General features: G+C 39.3%; 1 protein-coding gene across 20 annotated transcripts in view; it reads left to right on the top strand.

Annotated features, from left to right (window-relative positions):
- The window catches only part of PAK1 (p21 (RAC1) activated kinase 1), a 161,780-nt gene that overhangs the window by 125,912 nt on the left and 8,459 nt on the right, over positions 1-27,409 (top strand). For all 20 annotated transcript variants that reach the window (XM_042238206.2, XM_060403966.1, XM_060403963.1 and 17 more), the window contains 5 exons: positions 8,440-8,488; positions 14,833-14,945; positions 18,267-18,384; positions 23,061-23,160; positions 27,185-27,381. In XM_042238206.2, the coding sequence (XP_042094140.1) occupies positions 8,440-8,488; positions 14,833-14,945; positions 18,267-18,384; positions 23,061-23,160; positions 27,185-27,381 (577 nt within the window). The remainder of the gene's footprint in view (positions 1-8,439; positions 8,489-14,832; positions 14,946-18,266; positions 18,385-23,060; positions 23,161-27,184; positions 27,382-27,409) is intronic.

Consider the following 27,409-nt stretch of genomic DNA (forward strand, 5'->3'; position numbering starts at 1 on the left):
GCACATGCCAACATCAGCTGCTGAACAGTAGAAAGGCTGGCCCATCAAATGCCTGACACACTGAACTACAGAGTAGGACCCCACCCAGGGTGCCCTTTTAAGTGCCTGATGTGCTGGTCTACAGAATAGGACCCCAGCCAGGGGGGCCCCTCTATGTGCCTGATGCACTGAACAACAGGGTAGGATCCCAGGCAAGGGAGCCTTCTAAGTGCCTGAATGGGTGGAGTTACGGAGAAAAACTGGCCAAAGAGGTCTTCTGATAGCCAGCTATAAGAGGCTCGAAAAAAGACTCTGATAGGGCCATAACTCCTGCTGCAGAGGCAGTCCGTGTCCCCACACACTTGGCACCGCCAGGGTTCCCGTAAGCCAAGCGACTGCGTCACCTTCATGCTCAACTCTCAATGGGGCAGAGCTGCCACAGGCAAAAAATGTCTTGCATCTATGCTGGCAGGATTGCTTCGGTAGTGTTTGACTCTTTGTGACTCTGTAATCTGTGGCCTGCCAGGCTTCTCTGTTAGGGAGGGGGGTTCTTACAGGCAAGAATATTGGAGCATATTGGCCAATACTGGTTGTCATACCCTTCGAGAGCACTATATTTCCTGCTGCCCTAGCCTCCAACTCCCCTAAGTACTTGGTGCTGCCAGAACCCCTGTGATCCAAGCAGCTGCACCACCTCCACACCTGGCCCTCACAGGGGCAAACCCAAGTCCTCCAGAGCAGCCTCAGGAGCAAACCCCAGTGGACGACCCACATGTAGAGGTGGAAATAAAACCACAATTGAAACCCAGGGGCAATGTGGCTAAGGAAGAAGACCCCAAACCTTCCCACCAGCTGTTCAAGCTGTAGATTAAATACACATGGTCAACTAGGCAGACTCTGTGTCTATGGAATGTATAAAAGGACATTGAGAGCTCCTACAAAAGAAAATGCACTAGTTCTGATAGCTGTGGACATTGGAGGCAAGAACACACAGGAGTAGGACCAGATTAGAATCTGAGCTGCCCCCACAGCAGGTACAGAGACCAGTACAGTGTTGGAGGGAATCCTAGGGAGGTGAGGTGGACTGTGACTCCCAGTGAGAAAAAGGACTCTGACAGCAATGATTCAAGAAAAACATTTATTATTATTATCTTTTGACTTGTTCTGTAGATTCTTTTGGATTTTTTTTTCTTCCCCCCCCCCCCCGTTGTTGTTGATTTTATTGGCACTATGAAATCTAATTAAGCTTTTGAGCTTCTTTTTTTTTTCCTCAGTGACATTTTTTATTGTTGTTATAAACCTCTGTCTCTACATTGGGCTTTTGCAGTTCTGTGGAGTTTCCCCTTTTTTTCTTTTTTCTTTTCTCTTTCTTTAATTTTGATTTTTTAAAAATATTATTTTTTCTACATTTATTCCTTTGTTTGCTTTTCCTACTGTTCTTTTCCCCTTGCAGTTAATCTTTAATGTATATAAATCTTCTTTATTAACCTCTATTTAACTTTACATATCAATTCTTTCCTTTCTTTCCTTTCCTCTCAATATATTTGTTAATTTTATTTTCATTGCTTTATTCCCCAATTGGCACCTTGCTTTGGTTTTGTTTTCCAGTTTGTGCTTTAGTTAGTTTTGTTCTGGTAAATGTAATTTTGGGTTTCCTTTGTTTGCCGGGTTAATTTATTGTACTTTATTTTTGTTGGACTGTTTTGATTTTGCTTATGGGTGTATATGTATATGTATATTCTGTCACTTTTTTTAATTCTTAAATTTTTATTGGAATATAGGTGGTTTACAATGTTGTAATTACAGTGTTCTGCTGTACAGCACAGTGAATCAGTTATACATATATTCACTTTTTTTTTATGTTTCTTTTTTTAAATTGAAGGATAATTGCTTTACAGAATTTTGTGGTTTTCTGTCATACATCACCAAGAATCAGCCATAGGTATATCCATGTCCCTTCCTTCCCAGCTGTCCTCCCATGTCCCTCCCCACCCCACCCTTCAGCCTGTTGCAGAACTCCTGTTTGAGTTCTCTGAGTCATACAGCAAATTCCCATTGGCTATCTGTTTTACACATGGTATTGTAAATTTCTATGTTACTCTCTCCATACATCTCCCCTTCTCCCTCCTCTCCTCCCACCTTGTCCATAGGTCTGTTCTCCATCTGTTTCTCCATTGCCACCCTGAAAATCATTCATCAGTGTTGTCGCTTCAGATTCTATATATATATGTCAGTATGCTGCCGTCTATGGGGTCGCAGAGTCGGACACGACTGAAGCAACTTAGCAGCAGCAGCAGCATACGATATTTATATTTATCTTTCTGACTTACTTCACTATGTACTGGGCTGTAGTTTCATCCACCTCAGAACAGGTTCAAATGTGTCCCTTTTTATGGCTGAGTAATATTCCATTGTGTGTGTGTGTGTGTATGTATATATATACCACAACTTCTTTGTCCATTCACCTATCGATGGACATCTAAGTTGCTTCCATGTTCTAGCTATTGTAAATAGAGCTGCAGTGAACAGTGGGGTACATGTGTCTTTTTCAGTTTTGATTTCCTCAGGGTATATGCCTAGGAGTGGGATTGCTGGGTCATATGGTGGTTTTATTCCTGGCTTTTTAAGGAGTCTCCATACCATCTTCCATAGTGGCTATATCAGTTTACATTCCCACCAGCAATGCAAGAGTGTTCCCTTTTCTCCATACCCTCTCCAGCATTTATTTTTTGTAGACTTTTTGATGATGGTCATTCTGACAGTCACATTTTTTATCACTGTTATAAACATCTGCTTCTACACTGGACTTTTGCAGTTCTGTGGAAGTTTCCTTTTTTTTTCTCTTCTTCTGATTTTTTTTCTTTTCTCTTTTTTATAATTAAAAAAAAATCTATTATATTTTTTCTATATTTATTCCTTTGTTTGCCTTTGCTACTGTTCTTTTCCCCTTGCAGTTAATCTTTAATGTATATAAATCTTCTTCATCTATCTCTATTTAACTTTGCATATCTAGTATTTCTTTTTTTCTTTCCTTTCCTCACAACATATTTGTTATTTTTGTTTTCATTGCTTTATTCCCCACTTGGCACTTTGCTTTAGTTTTGTTTTCCAGTTTGCACTTTAGTTAATTTTGTTCTTAACTGGTAAATATAATTTTTGATTTCCTTTGTTTTCTGGGTCAATCTACTGGACTTTATTTTTATTGGACTGTTTTGACTTTGCTCCTGGGTATATATGTATATGTGTATATTCCATTTATTTTAATTATCATTTGCCTGATTTTGTAACTGCCATTTGTCTGGGGTTCATCTTTGATTTCTCATTTTTGGATATTTGTTTTCATCTTACTTAATGCCATAACAGACCACTTGTAGAATCTTTGTTCCTGACCAGAGATCAAGCCCTGAGCTTTTGGAGTGGGAGCACTGACTCCAAGACCCTAGACTACCAGAGAACTAACCGTAGGGAGCATTAAATAGTGAGAACTCACACAAAGGAAACCACTTGAATACAAGACCTGGCATCACCCAACCACCAGTGGCACCCTGTGCAGGACGCCTCATCTAAACACAAACAAAACAAAAATACAAACCCAGTCATTAGTAGACAGGATTTACCACCTCACTCAGCCTTGCTGATCAGAGGAAAAACAAACAAAAAACTCAGCACAAATCTCACCTATACAAAGCTTACACAAACCACTGGACTAACCTTAGGAGGGCAGAAACCAAAAGGAAGAAAGAATTCAGCCTTGAAGCCTGGGAAAAGGAGACCTCAAACACAATAAGTTAAAAAAAAAAAATAATGAAAAGGCAGATAAATACTATACAAATGAAGGAACAAACTAGAAACACAGAATTCCAAGTAAATGAAGAGGAAATAGGCAAACTACCTGAAAAAGAATTCAGAATAATGATAGTAAAGATGATCAGAAACCTTGAAAACAAAATGGGGAAAATGCAAGAATCAATTGACAAAGATCTAGAAGAATTAAAGAATAAACATACAGAGACAAACATAACAATTACTGAAATTAAAAATACTCTAGAATGAATCACTAGCAGAATATCTGAAGCAGAACTAATCAATAAACTGGAAGATAAAATGGTGGAAATAACTTCTGAAGAGCAGAATAAAGTAAAAAGAATGAAAAGAACTGACTATAGTCTCAGGGACGTCTGGGACCATATCAAATGCACCAACATTCAAATTACAGGGGTCCCAAAAGAAGAAGAGAAAAAGAAAGGGTATGAGAAAATTTTTGAACCGATTATAGTTGAAAATTTCCCCAACACGGAAGAGGAAGTCGTAGTCAATCATAGTCAATCAGTCCAAGAAGAACAGAGTCCCATACAGGATAAACCCAAGGAGAAACACTCCAAGACACATACTAATCAAACTAACAAAGACTAAACACAAAGAAAGAATATTAAAAGCAGCAAGGGAGAAGCAACAAGTAACATACAAGGGAAACCCCATATGCTTAACAGCTGATCTTTCAGCAGAAACTCTGCAGACCAGAAGGGAATGCTGCTGCTGCTGCTGCTAAGTCACTTCAGTTGTGTCCAACTCTGTGTGATCCCATAGACGGCAGTCCACCAGGCTCCTCTGTCCCTGGATTCTCCAGGCAAGAATACTGGAATGGGTTGCCATTTCCTTCTCCAGTGGATGAAAGTGAAAAGTAAAAGTGAAGTCGCTCAGTTGTGTTGGACTCTTAGCGACCACATGGACTGTAGCCTATCAGGCTCTTCTGTCCATGGAATTCTCCAGGCAAGAGTGTTGGAGTGGCTTTCCATTTCCTTCTCCAGAAGGGAATGGCAGGATATATTTAAAGTATTGAAATGGAAAAATATACAACCAAGATTGCTATACCTGGCAAGGATCTCATTCAAAATTGATGGAGAAATAAAAAGCTTTTCAGACAAGCAGAAGTTAAGAGAATTCAGTACACCAAACCAGCTTTACAACAAATGTTAAAGGGACTTATATAGTCAAGAAATACAAGTGAAGAAAAAAGAGCTATAAAATTAACCCCAAACTATTAAGAAAATGGCAATAGGAACATATATATCAATAATTACTTTAAATGTAAATGTATTAAGTGCTCCAGCCAAAAGATACAGACTGGCTGAATGGATACAAAAACAAGACCCATGTTTGTGCTATCTACAAGAAACCCACATCAGAACTAAAGACACATATATACTGAGAGTGAAAGGATGAGAAAATATACTCCATGCAAATGGGAAACAAAAGAAAGCTAGAGTAGCAATCCTCATATCAGACAAAATAGACCTTAAAATAAAGAATATTACAAGAGATAGGGAAGGACACTACATAATGATCAAGGGATCAGTCCAACACAACAATTGTAAATATCTATGCATCCAACATAGCAGCACCTCAATACATAAGACAAACACTAAAAGACATAAAAGGAAAAATTGAGAGTAACACAATAATAGTAGGAGACTTTAACATCCCACTCACACCAATGGACATATCATCAAAACAGAAAATTAATAAGGAAATACAAATCTTAAGTGATACATTAGATGAGATGAATCTCATTGATGTTTTTAGGACAGTCTATCCAAATGCAGAAGAATACACCTTCTTGTCAAGTCCACATGGAACATTCTCCAGGATAGACCTGTACACAGAAAATTATAAGACACTAATGAAAGAAATCAAAGATGACATAAACAGATGGAGAGATATTCCATTCCTGGGTAGGAAGAGTTAATATTGTGAAAATGACTATACTACCAAACACAATCTACAAATTCAATGCGATCCCTATCAAATTACCAATGGCATTTTTCACAGAACTAGAACAAAAAATTTCACAATTCATATGGAAACATGAAAGACCCTAAATAGCCAAAGCAGTCTGGAGAAAGAAAACTGGAGCTGGAGGACTCGACCTTCCTGACTTCAGATTATACTACAAAGCTACAGTCATCAAGACAGTATGGTACTAGCACAAAAACAGAAATATAGACCAGTGGAACAAGGTAGAAAGCCTAGAAATAAACCCATGCACCAATGGGTACCTTATTTTTGACAAAGAAGGTAAGAATATGCAATGGGGCAAAGACAGCCTCTTCAGTAAATGGTGCTGGGAAAACTGGACATGAATGAAATTAGAGCACTTCCTAACACTGTATAAAAAGATAAACTCAAAATGGATTAAAGACCTAAATGTAAGACCAGAAACTATAAAACTCTTAGAGGAAAACATGGGCAGAACACTCAGTACATAAATCTAAGCAAGATCCTCTATGACCTACCTCCTAGAGTAATGGAAATAAAAACAAAAGTTAACAAGTGGGACTTGATTAAACTTAAAAGCTTCTGCATAGAAAAGGAAACTATAAGCAAGGTGAAAAGACAACCTTCAGAATGGGAGAAAATAATAGCAAATGAAACAAGTGACAAAGGATTAATTTCCAAAATGTACAAGCAGCTCATACAACTCAATGCCAGAAAAGCAAACAACCCAATCAAAAAGTGGGAAAAAGACCTAAACAGACATTTCTCCAAAGAAGACACACAGATGGCTAACAACACATAAAAAGGTGTTCAACATTGCTCATTATTAGAGAAATGGAAATCAAAACCACAATGAGATATCACCTCATACTGGTCAGAATGACCATCATCAAAAAGTCTTCAAACAATAAATGCTGGAGAGAGCATGGAGAAAAGGTAATGCTCTCACTCTGTTGGTGGGATTGTAAATTGATACAGCTACTATGGAAGATGGTATGGATATTCCTTAAAAAACTAGGAATAAAACCACCATATGATCCAGCAATCCCACTCTTAGGCATGTACCCTGAGGAAAGTAAAGTTGAAAAAGACACATGTATCCCATTGTTCATTACAGCACTATTTACAATAGCTAGAACATGATAGCAACCTAGATGTCCATCAATAGATGTATGGATAAAGAAGCTGTGGTACATATATACAATGGAGTATTACTGAGCCATAAAAAGGAACACATTTGAATCAGTTCTGATGAGGTGGATGAACCTAGAAACTATTATACAGAGTGAAGTGAGTCAGAAAGAGAAAGACAAATGTCATATTCTAACACATATAGGAGAATGGTACTGAATCACTTATTTAAAGGGCAGCAGTAGAGAAACAGACATAGGGAATAGACTTATGGACATGGGGAGAGGGGAGGAGAGGGTGAGATGTATGGAAAAGTAACATGGAAACTTAAAGTTACCATATGTAAAATAGATAGCCAGTGGGAATTTGCTATATGGCTCAGAAAACTCAAACTGGGGCTCTGTATCAAGCTAGAGGGGTGGGATGGGGAGGGAGGTGGGAGGGAGATTCAAAAGGGAGGGAATAAATGTATACCTATGGCTGATTCATGTTGAGGTTTGACAGAAAACAACAAAATTCTGTAAAGCAATTAACCTTCAATAAAAAAAAATCTTAAAAAAACTATACATATTACATATATATGATAAATTGGCACTATTATAATTTTTTCATGTTTTTTTTTCTTCCCTTTAAGAGTGAAGAATTTTGTTTGTTTTACTTGGAATTCATGTGTCTCATTATATGTCTGTTGGAGGTAGAAACAATTAAGTACTACCCAGTGGGCCTGAGTAGCTTTCCTCTATACTTATGGAGAAGAAGTCTGAAAATGTCCAGTCCTGTGAGGCCTGGGCATTTTGCCCTTTAAGAATGGCACATCTGGTGGGATAAGGGGGAATGGAGACAGGAATATAGACATCAATTTTACGACAGAAGATGGCTAGAGGTAGGATGATTAGTAATGAGGAAGTAACTGCTAATGTAGAGAATCCAGTCCTTATTTGATTGTCCATATCTTTGATCTCAACTTCCTGACATGTAGCTACAATAAAATCCTAACCAAAGAGTTGTGGTTTGGAAGATGATGACCGTAATTTCTGGCTTCCAGGCAAACTTAAAAGTGACTTATCTCCCTGAATTGACATGACTTCTCTGGGAAGCATAATCACAGGGCTTGCCAAGAATACATTTTTGCACTGCATAGGATTTTAATTTTCTTCCAATTGCATCGTGTAAATCTGACACATTGTCATGTAAGGTTACAAATATTGTTGCATACCACTCACAGATATACAGAGTTCATGGTTATAAGCATAAAGTGAGATTTTTAGTCCTTTAGAATGGACATGTTCACTTTCGTAGCATTATTCCAGTATTTCTCTGCTTTCTTCCTCTGTCCCTACTTTATTTCCTCACTTCCTGATGGCCACTTGAGCCTATATTCTCTTTGCTGCTACATACTGCCTTTCATGAGAGTAGAAGAGACAACGGGGAGGATCATTTTTTGCTACTATTTTTATTAACACTTGCATTGCTAGATTGTGTGTGGAGAGCTTCATTTGACAAATGTCACCTCATCTAACACCTGGTTTTTTTTTCTTTCCCACACCTGTTCAGTGCTTCGGGCACTGTGTATACTGCAATGGATGTAGCCACAGGACAGGAGGTAAGTATCCACCACCAACTACTACTCCTTCAGTTTTACTGTTTCTTACTCTTTTTTGTTAAGTTTTAGCCCTTCTTAGCTCAACAAGGACTCTTCTAGTTTCTTACAATTGTAGACTAGAATTCTTTCAACGTGGTGAAACTTACAGGTTTTGGAAAGTTACTGTGGCTGCAGTGTGAAGAGATTGGAAGAGATAAGAGTGGAGCAGGTGACTCAGCAGGTTATTGGGTAATTCCATGTGAGAGATGATGTCTGGACTAAGGTGGCAGCACATTATAAATGGGGAAAAGTGATGTATTTGAGAGGTACTTAAGTAGATTTGAGGGCTTCCCTGGTGGCTCAGATGGTAAAGCATCTGCCTGCAATGCAGGAGACCCGGGTTTGATTCCTGGGTCGGGAAGATCCCCTGGAGAAGGAAATGGCAATCCACTCCAGCACTCTTGCCTGGAAAATCCCATGGACGGAGGAGTCTGATAGGCTACAGTCCATGGGGTCGTAAGGAGTCGGACACAACTGAGCGACTTCACTTAAGTAGATTTGAGGGACTTCCCTGGTGGCTCAGACGGTGAAATGTCTGCCTACAATGTGAGAGACCTGGGTTCGATCCCTGGGTTGGGAAGATACTCTGGGGAAGGAAATGGCAGCCCACTCCAGTAGTCTTGCCTGGAAAATCCCGTGGATGGAGGAGCCTGGTAGTCTACAATCCATGTCTCAAAGAGTCGGACAGGACTGAGTGACTAAAGTTTCACTTTAAGTAGATTTGACAGAATTTGGTGAAGGTGAGGATGACTCACAAGAGAGTGATGTGTGTATGTGTGTGTGTGTATTCTTAGTTGTGTCTGCTCTTTGTGGCCCTATGGAATATAGCCCACCAGGTTACTCTGTCCATAGAATTTTTCAGGCAAGAATACTGGAGTGGGTGGCATTCCTTTCTCCATGGTGTCTTCCCCACCCGAGGACCAAACCTGCATCTCTTGTGTTTCCTGTGTTGGCAGGTGGATTCTTTACCACTAGCACCACCTGGGAAGCCCAAGTGAGTGATCAGAGGAAATATAGATTTGAAGAAGTTAGATACTGCCTAAGAGACCTTGTGAAACTGCCTGGTGGACAGTTATTTTTACAAATTTGGTGTTTAGGAGAGAATTCTGATACAGAAGAGATTTAAAACCTTGTCTCTTGTCTCTAATCTAGTGGGTCTTCCATTACTCTGTGCCTAGGATTCTGGTAGACATTGAAGTTCTCATTTGGAGGCACCTCTTTGTCTCATGTTTCATAAGCTGGGAAATCTCTAATCTTATTGCTAAGGCCTGATGACCCAAGATCTTATCTTCATCAGAAGGAAGCCAGGAAGGGAATCTAGAATGCTTAAAGTTTTCTTTGCATTTTACTCTTTGGTTGCAGAGCAGGAATGTTGGCAGGTGGGTTGTGGATGGGAGTTACCTGGGAAAGGTCTTAGTTCAAAGACTAATGGGGCTCAGAACTTGAGAGGCACCTCTTGTTCCAATGAAAATAAAGTTGGCCTCCTCTGAGGGAGGCTACTAGGACCTGCTTGTGTATGTTTCTTGGTTGAAACCCCATGATGTACTGGAGAAGTCACATAACTCACTATGCTCTTGTCAGGCTTTTACAAGTGTCTGAGGCAAATATTGAGGCTCCACTGAGGGTAAGTCAACTTCAAAAAAAATTATGTTGAAGATTTATTAATTGTTCTTTGATGTGAGAACCAGATAACTAGATGTTTACCTTTAGTGGATAGTGACAGTCTCTCAGTTGTGTCTGACACTTTGCTACTCCATGGACTATACAGTCCATGGAATTCTCCAGGCCAGGAGACTGGAGTGGGTAGCCTTTCCCGTCTCCAGGGGATCTTCCCAACCCAGGGAAAGAACCCAGGTCTCCTGCAGTGCAGGCGGCTTCTTTACCAGCTGAGCCACAAGGGAAGCCCAGATGTTTACCTTTACTTACTTACAAAAGCTTGGAAAAGTCATTTGACCTCTGGAGCTTGAATTTTATTTCTTTATAAAATATGCATGATAACGTACACCTCACAAGACTGTTGAGTAAAGCAATGCATGTGAAAATATATCATAAACTAAGAATTACATATATATTAACTTTTATCTGCACATATTTATTTCACACAGTGTTTACTGATCATTTACTTTATACTACACTTACACTAAGAACTATGAAAGATTCAGACATTAAAAACACACACACACACACATATATATATATATATATATGTAAGTGTAAGAAACCATACTTTCTGTTGTGTACATATAAAACTCTTACAGTGCTGACAGAAACCTGTGTTGAAATAACAGTAAGGAAGGAAGGAAGGATGGTATCATTTTGCTGATTTAAAATATGCTATATTGGAGGCAGAGATAGAAAAGAGGAGGTTATACGAATACTAAAAAGAACCCTACACAGTAGGCAGTATTATTTCCTTTTTACTGATGAGGAATTTGAGGCTGGGAGTTAAAGTAATTTTTGCGGGGTTGTACTGCCAGCAGTTAGCAAGGACTGGGTTAGAATCTTTTGATTCAAAAATCTTAACTTGTGTTTTCTTGACTGCTAGGCTGCAGCAAGGTTTGGCACCATGGCCTTTTGTCATATTTTGATCTCTGGAGCCTCACAACCCTTGATGGGAGACAGCCTGGTGCTGGCTGGTTCATTGAAGGTCTGGAGTTGCATGTGTGAGAAGCTGGTCACGGGAAACAAACTTGATGTCATGTGCTTGCTTTGTGGTTACAAAACTATGAATGGAAGCAAGTCCATTAGGGCAGCTAGTGCAGTGTAGCCAGGAAGGCCTCATTTTCTCCCCCAGGGAGTATAAATCTTTAGTGGAGCTGGCGGGATGCTCTGTCTTTGTGAGTGACTGCATATTGAGAGTTATCCGATGGGAAAAGAGAGCTATTGCCTGTCACATAGAGGAAGATTAGCGTGTTAGTGGTGGAAGTCTTCTAGTTACACATCCGACAATTAATTTTCAAGCCTATTTTTAGAGGGAATGTGTATAATAGAAGATGCTTTGAAGTTATATAAGCCTGAAGGCATTGAATATGACCTTGGGCAACTTCCTTGTAAGTCTTAGTCTTTATTTTCTTATCTGAAAATGCAGAGGATGATTTTCACTTGACAGGGTTGTTTTACAGAGACGTTGTCAGTTGAGCACCTAACACTGTGGTGGGAGAGTGGTTGGTTTTTGCTGTCATTCCTGCTGATTATGTTGTCATTCTTGCTGCTCTGTGCCAAGTACTCATCAAATGCAGTTATGACGGTGATTAGCATTTTCACTGTTGTATTACTGTATTATTTAAATTTCTTATGTATGAGTAACACATTGGCCACTGTTTCTTTTAGTCCCCAAAAGAATCCTATGAGGAGGGAAATCAGGGTGGGGATTATTATCCTTAATATTGATAAAGAGATGGAGGCTCAGGGAGCTTGTGATTGGTCAAGGCTGGGAAGTGACAGAATCAGCCCCAGAGCTTAGGCCCTCAGAGTTCAAGTCCAGCTCTTTTTCTGTTATGGGAGTGCTGTCTGCTGGCTTGAGTTAAGAGGGATCTGATCAGGTGAAGGGTGTTTAGCCTAGCTCACGTTTAGTCAGTAGCTGTTGGAAAGGACTGTCCCCTCCTCTGTCATCCATGGCCTGCTTCTCTTCTCCTTTGCTGCTGCCAGCAATGACCTCTGTGAAGTTCACAAGCTCTGTCTCATCCTCCAGGGTGGCACAGGGTCCAGATCTTAATATGTGTTATAAGGGCTTACAGTCTTAATGTGATGGGCCTTTAGATCAATGTTTTCCTCTTCAGATGTTAGAAAAAGCTAATCATCAGGTGTTACGGAAAACTGTAGCCAGACCAGACGCCTTCCCTGATAGGAGACCCTGCTGCTGCTGCTGCTGCTGCTGCTGCTAAGTCACTTCAGTCGTGTCCGACTCTGTGATGCCGTAGACGGCAGCCTACCAGGCTCCCCTGTCCCTGGGATTCTCCAGGCAAGAACGCTGGAGTGGGTTGCCATTTCCTTCTCCAGTGCATGAAAATGAAAAGTGAAAGTGAAGTCGCTCAGTTGTGTCCGACCCTCAGTGACCCCATGGACTGCAGCCTTCCAGGCTCCTCCGTCCATGGGATTTTCCAGCAATTTTTTCTCACTTAGAGTAGGGAGTGGAGGTGGTCAAAATGTTTTTTTAAAAAAAGTTTCTTTTCTTACTGATAAATGACTCTTGGCAGAAGACTGTCCATACTTGATTTGAAGAAATAATAGAGTGTGGCGTTTTCCCATAAAAGTTGAATTATTCATCCTCTACTTTTCTGGATGATTCTAGAATGACTAGTTGTAGTTGTTCTGTTAAATGTTCATGTTCTTCGATGATGTTTCTAGGAAATAAACACTTAAATAATTTAAAGTCTAGTCCTGTGGGATGAAGTAGCCTATTGCTGATGCTCTTTGTGGTTTAAAAACAAAGTATTTATCAACCCACTGAATTCTGTCTTTTCCTCTTCATTGCCAAAAAGATTTGCTGAACACACACTGTATCAGGCCCTATGCTTGGCACCAGGGATTCGGAGCTTTCAAACAAGCTTTCAAATGTCTCGAGATACACACCTTAGCTAATCATCATACAATTCAGTATGTGGTGAGTTCCACAAGACGTGTGTAAATATGGTCTTATAGGGCTTTAAAGAAGGCAAAAAACCTCTCTGGTTTGGAGAAGGAAATTTCTTTTGGTCTGATACAAAGTATAAGAAGGTTTTGAACAAGTGAAAACAGTGTAAGATGTTCCAAATGGAGAGAGGCTCAGATATGAGCATACATCTTTCATTGTAGCATATGAAAGAATATAGTGAGAAGTAAGATAGAGGTCAGATCAGAAGGACTTTGAATGTTGGGCCAAGGAACATCTCTAGGAACAGGAACCTTTTTAATTTTGAATCTGGGAGAGTGTTATCAAATGTGTACAGTGGGGAAGATTAATCTGGCTCTGTGTGCAGAATAAATGGGAATTGCTTTTGAGATTCTAGTCCTGACTCTGCTACTGATTGTTGTGCTTGCAAGTCACATATCCTCTCTGAATTACAATTTCCTCATCTGTCAAACATGGTTGGTAGTAATATTTAAGTTATAACATGTCTCAGAGAATTAAATGAAATACATTTGAGAATATTCTATGTAGTACCTGACACACTGCAAAAATGGATGCAAAAGTGTCTTGGAAACTAACATATTCCTTAAGTTGGTATTATGTGAAAATTTGTTTATTTCTATAGACAAAAAGCCTATCAAGATCTTTTTCATACATAAACGTTAAGGATCCCCCTTTTCTATTCTCTCTTAACCTGGTCAACTCTGATTTACTTTTCCACAGTTTGAAAAGGCATCTCCCCTTTATGAAGCCTCTACATTGATTGTGTGAAAGAGTCCTTGCCAGTTTTATGTTTCTATAACATTTTGTGTGGGCTTTGTTAAAGCACACCTCTTTTATATTGTGAGTTTTAAAAGTGTTTTTTCTAATATAAGTATTTTGTAGCAAGTTTGATCTTCAAACTTTGGTTCACATTAGAATTACTTGGAAAGTGAAAGTGAAGTCGTTTAGTCGTGTCCAACTCTTTGCTACCCCATGGACTGTAGCCTACGAGGCTCCTCTATCCATGGGATTTTCCAGGCAAGAGTGCTGGAGTGGATTGCCATTTCCTTCTCCAGGGGATCTTCCCGACCCAGGAATCGAACCTGGGTCTCCTGCATTGCAGGCAGACGCTTTACTGTCTGAGTTACCAGGGAACCCCCAAATTACTTGGAGGGCTTGTTAAAATACAGGGTTTTTGAGGAAAAGGAAGTCCCTATTTATCAGTACTTGAGCTTGGATTAAGTAGAGATCTAAGAAGGTAGAGAGATGAATGGAAAGATCAATTTTTAAATTCTTTTACTTCCTCATTTAAATTCCTCATAACCATGTCTTATCCTCACCTCCAGTGACACCAATACCAATGCCAAGTAATAAATGATCTTTATACTTAGCAAGTGAACTTTTCCATTAAATAGAAAATTTGTGCAAACTATGCAACCCCCACCCCACCCCCCGCCCAAAAAAACCCCACAGAGTTACAGATTCAGTAGGTTTGGTTGGGGCCTGAAAATTTTCATTTCCAGCACATTCCCAGATGATGTTGCTAGACTTTGCATTGAGTACCATTGGTCTCCAGTGATAAACTGTGAGTTCCTCAAGGGCTCAGAGCATATTTTATTCATCTCTGTCTCCTAAGTGTTTATGTCTGGTACTTAGTAGGTGCTCAGTAAATTTGGAGTGACTCTGGTTATACACTGGTATACTTTGATTTCAGGTGGCCATTAAGCAGATGAACCTTCAGCAGCAGCCGAAGAAAGAGCTGATTATTAATGAGATCCTGGTCATGAGGGAAAACAAGAACCCAAATATTGTGAACTACTTGGACAGGTATGGAGTGGTAGTCCTGTCAGAGAAATAAGGCCTTTGGGACTGATGGATGGTAGTGCTATTAGAGAAGGCAACACCAATACTCAGAACTGTTTCCATTCAAGAATCTTTTAAGGTGCTCAGCTCTGTGCCTCTGAGCCTGCATGTTGCTGGACATCTCTAACTGGCGCACAGTCTTCTGGGTTAGGCTGAACCCTACCACCCTATGGCTTCTCCCAGCTGGTCCTGCCCCTGGGAATGCCTTCAGCCCGTCTGCCTGAGTCAGATGCAAAGGTCTTTAAATCATTCTGCATCTCAAATCTTTTCCTGATCCTGCTTACCCTGCTGAATAACTTGTAGTTTGCATTATCTTAAAATGTGACATTCAGTAGTTTTGTTTGAGATTTGAGCCTTGAGATTTGAGCTGTATGGAGACAGTGCAACCCCTCCTTTGTTCTAAACTCTATGGAACTTGATTTTATTCTTTTTGTTGTTGTTGTTCATTAAAAAAAAAATTTTTTTTTAAGTGTTCTGTTTTCATTGTTGACCCCTAGTAAGTATGTAGACAGTTCAAATCTCTGATCCTTTTTTTTTTTTTTCTTAACAAGAGCTTGCCTTAAACTGGTAACATAGATTTTTGGTTATCTTCATTAAATTCCATTTTGATTCTTTTAACCTATCTTTCCAGCCTGTAGAGCTTGCCTTAAACTGGTAACATAGATTTTTGGTTATCTTCATTAAATTCCATTTTGATTCTTTTAACCTATCTTTCCAGCCTGTAAGAATTCTGCTCTTTAAGGTAATAATAAGAGTTTTAGCTAATATTTGTGTTATGCTTTTCTTTGTACTAAGCACTTTTGTGAATAGCAGTATCTCATTATGAGGTAGGGTTTATTGTCTGTATTTTACAGATGAAGAAACTGAGATTCATAGAAGTTAATAACTTGTCCAAGACCAGTAAGCCAGTAAGTAGCAAATGAGGGTTTTGGATTTGAATATTCCTAGCATCAACGTCCATGCCCTTTCCATCATATTATGTTCTTTTCTACCATATCTGAACAAAAGAAATTGCTTCTTGCCTGGGTTTCAGACGCATCAGAGGTGAAGGTGACATTGGACCAAGTCTTAGACTCTGAGTAATTTTTCTTACTATTTATCATGCATTGCCAACTTGTTTTCATTGCTGCCAAATTGTGCCAGATTTCTTGTTCTGAATCTAAAAGTGGTAAGCGTTCATTTCTTTAAAGAGGCAAGGAGGTGGACTTTGGCCTTCTCTGTTTTGGAGATGATAGTCTCTCCATGATGTAGGTCATGACTGGCTCTGAAGAATCCTCTGAAGTTATTCATCCTCCCATCTCTTTTAAGAACTTATTATATGGAGAATAAAGCATGGATAAGCCTCTGAAGGTTATAAGAATACTACATTTTGGCTCAGGATAAGGAAAAATGAAAGCTGTCTTAAGGGTATGGCCTATCTCATAAAATAGTGAGTTCCTCATTAGTGGAGGTAAGTAAACAACAAAATGCATGTGCTTGAATGAATCTGTATTCTGGGAATGGGATTAGAAGGTTTATAAATTGTTTGTTTATCATGCCTTTGCCAGTGTTTCCAGAGGCTTGTTATTCTGTAATCAGAAATAAGTTAGGCTCAGTCCCTGTCATCAGTTGTAGTCTGGTATACGAAAACATACCTAGGAATTCTTGCTGGAGGAGAAGAGTGGGTACTCTTAAGCTGAACATTCAGTGAAGGTGCTACATTTGAGAGTCTGTGGTTTTTGTGAGTTCCCAGAGGAGAACTCCATTCATATTTTTTCTTCTCTAAATATGGGATGCTCTGAAGCTTTTTTAATGGTACCTTGGCACAGTGTATAGCTGCATAGTAATTGAGACAACATGAATCTGGTCTTGAGAACATTATGTGAGGCCCAGCTAAAGGGACTCTGCTTTGTCAGTGTCCACATAATCTTTTGTACACTTGTGTTTTCCCCCCAGTCAGTCCAAGTTGACAGATGTTTTTTTGATATGCTGGGGGATGGTCTATAAATGCACATTCTTTGTCAGGGATGAAATAGGCTTATGGCAGTGGAGGGCTTTTTAACCCAGGCCTGAATTCTCTTTTGGTCCAAGTCCCCACAGTCTTCTCCTAAGAGATTGTTGAAGGAGAAATTAATCTGTTACATTTATTCTTCATGGACATTAAGAAACTTCAAGACTTTGATGTACAGAGAATGCATATTATAGAAAAAGGACTGAATTGATTAATAGGCAAGAGAATATGATTTAAATCTTATCCTTTACTTGAGACTGTTTATTTTTTCCAGTAGCCTCCCATCTGCCCAGCAGTAGTCCCAATATGGGGATGAAGATGATATGACATACCACACAGCTCAAGCCAATTCAGTCTGCCTCCTTTGTCTAAAGCTAGCGCAAGAGTTTATAGAGCTCTAGACTATCTTTGTTGTTTATTTGTCTTATTTTGTAGCAGAGAAAACTGACAGGCTAAGTGATTTTTTTACTTATCATATAAGAGAGCTGAGTGATCCAGTCCCTGAGTGAAACTTTCAGTTTTAGCCCTTCTCAGCCCCACAGTCTGTCTAGTGATACAGTACTAAATTGGAAACACTTGGCTTCCAGAAGAAGCTTTGGTTCTGTAATCCTTACTGAATTTATTCCTTTCTTATAATCAGAGATGTTCAAAACGGAGATCATTGTCAGCAGAATGGCTGTGTGTATAAAACTCTACAGCTTTTTAATGGTTTTTATAACTATTACTTTATTTAACATTTGCAAAAATCTTTTATTTTACTCATTGATTTATTCAGTAAATAATGATATCTACTGTGCCACTCTCTCTGGGGATGAAATCTTGCACATGACCTGGTACTGATCTCATGGATCTCAAATCTAGTAGAACTCTCAAGGATGTTTACTGACTTCCCTAATATTGATAACATGGACTCCAAATCCCGTCTTCATCAGATGTTTGGGTACTCTCTGCTTTCAGGCTTCTAGAGGTGTGGGAACCATGCCTGATTTTAAGAAATACTGCTTTGTGTTGTGATGAAATGAAATTTTATTGCATCTTCAACCTAGTGATTTTAGTTCTACCTTTTGGGGCTTCACAGGACAGTCTGCCTTGTTTTCTCCAGTCGAATCCTTAAGAGATATCAAGCTAGTGAAACGGTCCCATAGATTCTGCTTTTCTTCAGAAAAAAGGACCCTAGACCCTTTCAGAATTGAGGGAAATGCAGAGTCACTCTGTGTATATGCTTGTCCTTTGAAAGCCACTGCTATGGCTCAGTGTACCCTATTCCTACTCACCTTTTACCTTTACCCCTGCAGTTACCTTGTGGGAGATGAGCTGTGGGTTGTCATGGAATATTTGGCTGGAGGTTCTTTGACAGACGTGGTAACGGAAACTTGCATGGACGAAGGTCAGATTGCAGCTGTGTGCCGTGAGGTAAGGTCAACAGCCAATTAGACTTGAGCAGGAAATGGCTTCTATATCTATGTATCTCAGGGTTCTGCATCTGATGGGATCTCAGCCTGGGCACTGTAGAAGTGGGAGAAATTAGTTGTATTCTCCCATCATCCTTTTATGATACCTGTTTTGAGATTTTTATCATCATTCTTTTTTCTTTAAAGGTAACTATATTCTAAAAGAAAGTTCATATACACACACACACACACACACACATACGTACATATATATAATCATGTATTATTTCAGCCTCTTAGAAATAGCTTCTGTGAGCATTTATTTTCCTTTATCTCTTTAATATGGGTATAATTTTAGTCATATTTTTTTATTCTGCTTTCCTACTTTATTCATGTGTTATAAAGGAAATAAAGCAGAGTAAAGAGATAGTGACAGAAGAGATACTATTTCAGATAGTCAGGGAAGGTTTTGCCATATATTTGAGTAAAGATCTGAATGATATGAGAGAGTAAGCCAAGCAGAAATCTAGGGTAAAATACTTTCAGGCAAAAGGAATAGGAAACAAAGTTTAAATCAGTATTCTTCTCTCTCCTCGTTGCTGTCAAACATCTAAAGTCTGTAAAATGCTTGTATAAGGAGGGAGAATAAAAACCTTGGCAAGGCCTACATGGGAAGCAGTGTCCTTAGGGGATGGCCACATCTTCATTAGAGCAAGAGGATGAAGGGAGTATTTGGAGAAGTTGAGTGTATTGGATGCTTTGCTGATAAAAGCCTGAAACTTTCTCATAGCCTTATAGTATAAAAGTTTGGAAATTAGGGAAAGAGAGCATGATTAAGTGGTTAGAAGATTAGACTCAGAGTTTTATGGGGATGAGTATGCCTAGGGTTTGATGATAGAGGAATTAGAATCATACAGGTGAAATTACATAGTTTTGTAATAATATTAGGAAAAATAAAGTCATGTGAAATCACTACTGTCCTAGAAAATATTATCATCTTTTCATTAAAAACCCTGGGATCTAGAACACATACATAGGTAGGTTAATGGAATTAACACAGGCCTGGGATCTGAGGAGATCTGAGTTATTTTCTTTACTGTACCACTGAGGTGGTGTTCAAATTTGTTTCATTATTCTCCCTCCCCCACCAGGAAACTTTCAAGACATTTTTTCCTAATCACATTTCCCCCATGAAATTTAATATCATAGATAAACTATGTATCTGTATTCTCGGGACCTTTGGAAATGCAGAGTTACTGTAATAACTAAGATGTTATTCATTTCAGTCATCCGAAGAACTGACTTTTACTGATTGAGATACATGCAAATGTGTGTTTGGGGAAATCAATATGTCTCAAGTGATTTATCTTAGGAATTGCAGCATTCATACTGTGTATACCTTAGGGGTACCATGTGGATCAAAAAGCATTTGGAAAAACATTTAAATGTTATGCAAATACATGGCATTACTATTATCCATAAGTTCTCATAGAGATAATTCACCTTTCTAAAAATACCGTTATTGAGATATAATTCACATACCATATTATTCACCCATTTAAAGTACATAATTTAAAAGATATTAGTATATTTAGTTTATACAGCTATCACCATAATCAGTTTTAGAACATTTGCATCACCCTAAAAAGAAACAAAGAATGTTCAAACTACCACACAATTGTACTCATCTCACACGCTAGCAAAGTAAAGCTCAACATTCTCTAAGCGAGGCTTCAACAGTATTCAAGCTGGATTTAGAAAAGGCAGAGGGAGGTGGGAGGGGGGTTCATGTGTGGGATCACATGTACACCCATGGTGGATTCATGTCAATGTATGGCAAAACCAACACAGTATTGTAAAGTAAAATAAAGTAAAAATAAAAACTAAAAAAAAAGAAAGAAAAGGCAGAGGAACCAGAGATCAAATTGCCAACATTTGTTGGATCATTGAAAAAGCAAGAGAGTTCCAGAAAAACATCTACTTCTGCTTTAATAACTATGCCAAAGCCTTTGACTGTGTGGATCACAGCAAACTGTGGAAAATTCTTCAAGAGATGGGAATACCAGACCACCTGACCTGCCTCCTGAGAAATCTGTGTACAGGTCAAGAAGCAACAGTTATAACCGGACATGGAACAACAGACTGGTTCCAAATTGGGAAAGGAGTACGTCAAGGCTGTATATTGTCACCGTCTTATTTAACTTATATGCAGAGTACATCATGCAAAATGCCGGGCTAGATGAAGCACAAGCTGGAATCAAGATTGCTGGGAGAAATATCAATCACCTCAGAAATGGAGATGATACCACCCTTATGGCAGAAAGTGAAGAACTAAAGAGCCTCTTGATGAAAGTGAAAGAGCAGGGTGAAAAAGTTGGTTTAAAACTCAACATTTAGAAAACTAACATCATGGCATCTGGTTCCATCACTTCATGGCAAATAGATGGGGAAATAACGGACTATTTTTTTGGTCTCCAAAACCACTGCAAATGGTGACTTCAGCCATGAAATTAAAAGACACTTGCTCCTTGAAAGAAAAGTTATTACCAACGTAGACAGCATATTAAAATAAAAGCTGAGATATTACTTTGCCGACAAAAGTTCCATCTAGTCAAAGCTATGGTTTTTCCACTAGTCAAGTATGGATGTGAGAGTTGGACTATAAAGAAAGCTGAGTGCTGAAGAATTGATGCTTTTGAACTGTGGCATTGGAAAAGACTCTTGAAAGTCCCTTGGACTACAAGGAGATCCAACAAGTCCATCCTAAAGGAAATCAGTCCTGAATACTCATTGAAAGGACTGATGCTGAAGCTGAAACTCCAATACTTTGTCCACCTGATGTGAAGAACTGACTCCTTGGAAAAGACCCTGATGCTGGGAAAGATTGAAGGCAGGAGAAGGAAACGACAGAGGATGAGATGGTTGGATGGCATCACCGACTTGATGGACATGAGTTTGAGCAAGCTCCGGGAGTTGGTGATGGACAGGGAAGCCTGGCGTGCTGCAGTCCATGGGGTTGCAAAGAGTCAGACACAAGTGAGCAACTGAACTGAACTGAAAAAGAAACTCCATACCTATTAGCAGTCACCCCATCCTGCTGCCCCCGCCCAGCCTGTTTCCCATCCCTTCCAGCCCTATGCAGCCACTAGTCTATTTTGTGTCTCTGTTGATTTGCTTATTCCAGGTATTTCATATAAAGGTGATGTGTTCTGATTGGCTCATTTTGCTTAGTGTAATATTTTGAAGGCTCATCTGTTCTATAGCATATGTCCTTTTATTAACAAGTAAGATTCTGTTTATTTGCCTGTCCATCAGCTGATGGACATTTGGGTAATTTCTACTTTTTGACTCTTATGGATAGTGTTGTGAACATTCATGGATAAGTTGTTGGTTGAATATGTTTTTACTTCTCTTGGGTATGTGCCTAGGAGCGGATCTTCTGGTCATGTAGAGACTTTATGTTTAATATTTTGAGGACTGGCCAAGATGTTTACCACAGTGGCTGTACCATTTTATATTCCTACCAGCAATGCATGATGGTTCCAATTTCTAGAAATCATCCTTTCTGTTTATAATTTTTGACATCCAGAGGCCAAAGTCTCCAGCCTCCTTAGGAAAACAGGTCTTACTTTTCCAGGGAAAAGCCGCTTCTGGATATTGGTTTGTTTTTAATTTAGCCATTGATGTATTCTTAGAAAGTAAAGTATTAAGCTGAGAATATTTCAGTACTGTCCTCTAATTGGTTTGCATCTTTTTCATGTTTTTTAATTGGTGGAAGCCTCTAAATTTTAGCTTTGGGTTATGAACTTCCTAATAGATTTAGTAGTAACCTTTATAGCATCTTTTCTGACCCTCACCTTTTACAGATGGGAAGACAGTAGCCCAGAGGGAATAAGAGATTTGTCTAAAATAATTTTATTGGTCAGAACCAGGCATTTTTATTATTCTTTTCAGTCTCTATATTATTCATTCTGCCTATTGAGTCTGTGTGTTTTCCAAGGTTCTTTTCTTTCTTCTTTCTTTACTGTAGCATTTGCCAATTTCAACTATTACCATAACTTGAAAGACTTGTAAACGTTTATTTCAAGTCCAGCTTCTCTACAGCACTCAAGATTCACACCTGCAGTTGCCTGCTGGACATTTGTCTGCAGATGTTTATGGGAATGTAAAAAGCAGAATACAGCAAACAGTACAAACTACCTCACCAAAATAAGATTATCTTCCTAAATTCACGGCTTCTAGTATCTTTCCATTTGTTTAGTTTCCCAAATGTGACTGTTATTTGTCATTTTCCTGTAGTTTTTTCTTTACAAATTCCTTTCCATTCTTCCTCAGTATTTTTTTTTTGCCTTGGGTTCTTTGTCAAGGTGCTAACGTTCTGTAAACAATTCTAAAATACTTTGGAGGAATTCCTGTACCTAAAACTGTTATAAGCTATGTTATAATACACTGTGGTCAAGTATCTTATAAGAAAAGTATGAGGCAACACCAAATATTAAAAAAAAAAAAGTATGTTTAGTAATGAGACAAGAGACTGGATTTTAGACCTGCCTCTTCCATTTATTTGGAGTAAGTTCTTTTACTCACTGGGGTCTCACTTTTGTTATCATAAAATGAGGAGGTTGGATTAGTGATTTTCTGTAAGTCTTCATAATTATTTGTCCTTTCTCTCTCCTTTTGCCCACATCACTTCAACAGTGCCTGCAAGCTTTGGAGTTTCTGCATTCAAACCAAGTTATTCATAGAGACATCAAGAGTGACAACATCCTGTTGGGAATGGATGGCTCTGTCAAGCTAAGTGAGTAGGAGTGATAATCACTTCTCTTCTCTCTGAGACCCTGTCTCCTCTGGGATGGTAATCCTATGAGAGTAGCTACAAGACTCACCAAAGAATCTATTTCCTTGGATATGCCGGCACTTTATGTTACTCAGCACTATATAGGATGACATTTCCCCCCCACTCATTTATACATTAAATGAAAAACATTTATTGTGATGGGCAACAAGGATACTTTTGCCTATATTTAAGTAGTTCTCAACCTACTATGGGAAACATAAAATACATAATTAGAAAAGAGAGTTTAGTGTAATAACTTTCATTCAGTCATTCATTTAGCAAACTTTTATAAAATGTCTGTTTATGTGGTTGGCCATCTGAGAATGAAAAATGTGAGTAAGAACACACAGTTCTTATTGAAGGCCTCGTAATTAAGTGAACATATAATAGCAATATAATATAACTGCAGGCAGAACATTCTGTTCAGAAGTGTAAGGACCAAGAATCCAGAGAAAGAGATTGTGTCACAGGTGGATGGGCAGCTTATGGGAGGACTGTTTGCAGTCTCTACCCTGGGGCACAAGAGGAGGAACTTATTAAAGCAGGGTCATGCCTCAGTTCAGTTCAGTCGCTCAGTCGTGTCCAACTTATTGCGACCCTATGGACTGCAGCACACCAGGCCTCCCTGTCTATCACCAACTCTGGAACTTGCTCAAACTCATGTCCATCAAGTCAGTGATGCCATCCAACCATCTCATCCTCTGTCGTTTCCTTCTCCTGCCTTCAATCTTTCCCAGCATCAGGGTCTTTTCCAAGGAGTCAGTTCTTCACATCAGGTGGACAAAGTATTGGAGTTTCAGCTTCAGCATCAGTCCTTTCAATGAATATTCAGGACTGATTTCCTTTAGGATGGACTTGTTGGATCTCCTTGTAGTCCAAGGGACTTTCAAGAGTCTTCTCCAACACCATAGTTCAGAAACATCAATTCTTCAGCACTCAGCTTTCTTTATAGTCCAACTCTCACATCCGTACTTGACTGGTGGAAAAACCATAGCTTTGACTAGATGGAACTTTTGTCGGCAAAGTAATGTCTCAGCTTTTATTATAATATGTTATCTAGGTTGGTAATAACTTTTCTTTCAAGGAGCAAGTGTCTTTTAATTTCATGGCTGAAGTTACCATCTGCAGTGATTTTGGAGCCCCCCAAAATATTACTGTTTCCCCATCTATTTGCCATGAAGTGATGGAACCAGATGCCATGATGTTAGTTTTCCGAATGTTGAGTTTTAAGCCAACTTTTTCACTCTCCTCTTTCACTTTCATCAAGAGGCTCTTTAGTTTTTCTTTGCTTTCTGCTATAAGGGTAGTGTCATCTGCGTATCAGAGGTGATTGATATTTGTCCCGGCAATCTTGATTCCAGCTTGTGCTTCATCTAGCCCGGCATTTTGCATGATGTACTCTGCATATAAATTAAATAAATAGAGTGACAATATACAGCCTTGACATATTCCTTTTCCTATTTGGAACCAGTCTGTTCTTCCATGTGCAGTTCTAACTGTTGCATATAGATGTCCAAGAGGTAGGTTCGGTGGTCTAGTATTCCCATCTCTTTCAGAATTTTCCACAGTTTGTTGTGATCCACATACTCAGAGTCTTTGGTGTAGTCAGTAAAGCAGAAGTAGATGTTTTTCTGGAACTCTCTTGCTTTTTCGATGATCTAATGGATGTTGCCAGTTTGATCTCTGATTCCTCTGCCTTTTCTAAAACCAGCTTGAACATCTGGAAGTTCACAGTTCATGCATGTTGAAGCCTGGCTTGGAGAATTTTGAGCATTACTTTACTAGCATATGAGATGAGTGCAACTGTGCATTAGTTTGAACATTCTTTGGCATTGCCTTTCTTTGGGATTGGAATGAAAACTGACCTTTTCCAGTGCCGTGGCCACTGCTGAGTTTTCCTAATATGCGGGCATGTTGAGTGCAGCACTTTCACAGCATCATCTTTCAGGATTTGAAACAGCTCAACTGGAATTCCATCATCTCCACTAACTTTGTTCGTAATGATGCTTCCTAAGGCTCACTTGACTTCACATTCCAGGATGTCTGGCTCTAGGTCAGTGGTCATACCATCATGATTATCTGGGTCATGGAGATCTTTTTTGTATAGTTCTTGTGTATATTCTTGCTACCTCTTCTTAATATCTTCTGCTTCTCTCATTTACTGTGCCCATCTTTGCATGAAACGTTACCTTCGTATATCTAATTTTCTTGAAGAGATCGTTAGTCTTTCCCATTCTGTTGTTTTCCTTTATTTCTTTGCACTGATATCTGAGGAAGGCTTTCTTCTCCTTGTTATTCTTTGGAACTCTTCATTCAAATGGGTATATCTTTGATTTTCTCATTTGCTTTTTACTTCTCTTCTTTTCACAACTATTTGTAAGGCCTTCTCAGGCAGCCATTTTGCCTTTTTGTATTTCTTTTTCTTGGGGATGGTCTTGATTCCTGTCTTCTGTACAATGTCACAAACATCCTTCCATAGTTCTTCAGGCACTCTATCAGATCTAATCCCTTGGGTCTATTTGTCACTTCCACTGTATAATCATAAGGGATTTGATTTAGGTCATACCTGAATGGTCTTGTGGTTTTCCCTACTTTCTTCAATTTAAGTCTGAGTTTGGCAATAAGGAGTTCATGATCTGAGCACAGTCAGCTCCTGGTCTTGTTTTTGCTGACTGTATAGAGCTTCTCCTTCTTTGGCTGCAAAGAATATAATCAATCTGATTTTGGTATTGACCATCTGGTAATGTCCATGTGTAGAGTCTTCTCTTGTGCTGTTGGAAGAGGGTGTTGCTATGACCAGTGAATTCTCTTGGCAAAATTCTATTAGCCTTTGCCCTGCTTCATTCTGTACTCCAAGGCCAAATTTGCCTGTTACTCCAGGTGTTTCTTGACTTCCTACTTTTGCATTCCAGTCCCCTATAATGAAAAGGACATCTTTTTTGGGTGTTAGTTCTAGAAGGTCTTGTAGGTCTTCATAGAACCATTCAACTTCAGCTTCTTCAGCCTTACTGGTTGGGGCATAGGCTTGGATTACCGTGATATTGAATGGTTTGCCTTGGAAACAAACAGAGATCAATCTGTCATTTTTGAGATTGCACCTAAATACTGTATTTCGGAGTCTTTTGTTGACTGTGATGGTGACCCCATTTTTCCTATGGGATTCTTGCCCACAACAATAGATAAAATGGTCATCTGAGTTAAATTCACCCATTCCTGTCCATTTTAGTTTGATGACTACTAAAATGCCTATGTTCACTCTTGCCATCTCCTGTTTGACCACTTCCAATTTGCCTTAATTCATGGACATAACATTCCAGGTTCCTATGTAATAGTGCTGTTTACTGCATCGGACTTTGCTTCTATTACTAGTCACATCCACAGGTGGGTGTTGTTTTTGCTTTGGCTCCGTCTTTTCATTCTTTCTGGAATTGTTTCTCCACTGATCTTCAGTAGCATATGGGACACCTACAGACCTGGGGAGTTCGTCTTTCAGTATCCTATCTTTTTGGCTTTTCATATTGTTCATGGGGTTCTCAAAGCAAGAAGACTCAAGTGGTTTGCCATTCCCTTCTCTAGTGGACCACATTTTTTCATGCCTAGTTGTAGATGATTAGGGTTTCATGCCTGAGAAATTAAATAAGGACCTAGTAACCAGATACTGGTATATGGGGATGGTTTTCAGGAAGAAAGCAGAATTTGGGTAGGTAATAAATGTCAAAATGGGCAGCTTAGCCTTTAATGCTAATGTTTATGGTTTGAGGAGGAGTAGGAAGGCAGAAATGATGTTTCATGTGCCTCCTTAAAGTCTGACCAGGGCACAGCCTAGGAGCTGGATATGAAGGTGGCAGTTATGTGACTCCAGCTTTGGAGAGACAAGGGATGTAGTGGTTAGGACACTGGCAGAGCTTGATACCTTGGGGTAGGCACACAGTATTTACAGAAGAAACACTCTGCATATGAACCGCTTCTGTCTTTTCTTTTTCAGCTGATTTTGGATTTTGTGCTCAGATCACCCCAGAGCAGAGCAAACGCAGCACCATGGTGGGAACACCATACTGGATGGCACCAGAGGTTGTGACCCGGAAAGCCTATGGGCCTAAGGTTGACATTTGGTCCTTGGGCATCATGGCCATTGAAATGATTGAAGGAGAGCCCCCATACCTCAACGAAAACCCTCTGAGAGTGAGTGTTACTAGTCCCATATCAAGAT

Source organism: Ovis aries, chromosome 21, assembly GCF_016772045.2.
Source record: "Ovis aries strain OAR_USU_Benz2616 breed Rambouillet chromosome 21, ARS-UI_Ramb_v3.0, whole genome shotgun sequence".
Classification (NCBI taxonomy): Eukaryota; Metazoa; Chordata; class Mammalia; order Artiodactyla; family Bovidae; genus Ovis; species Ovis aries.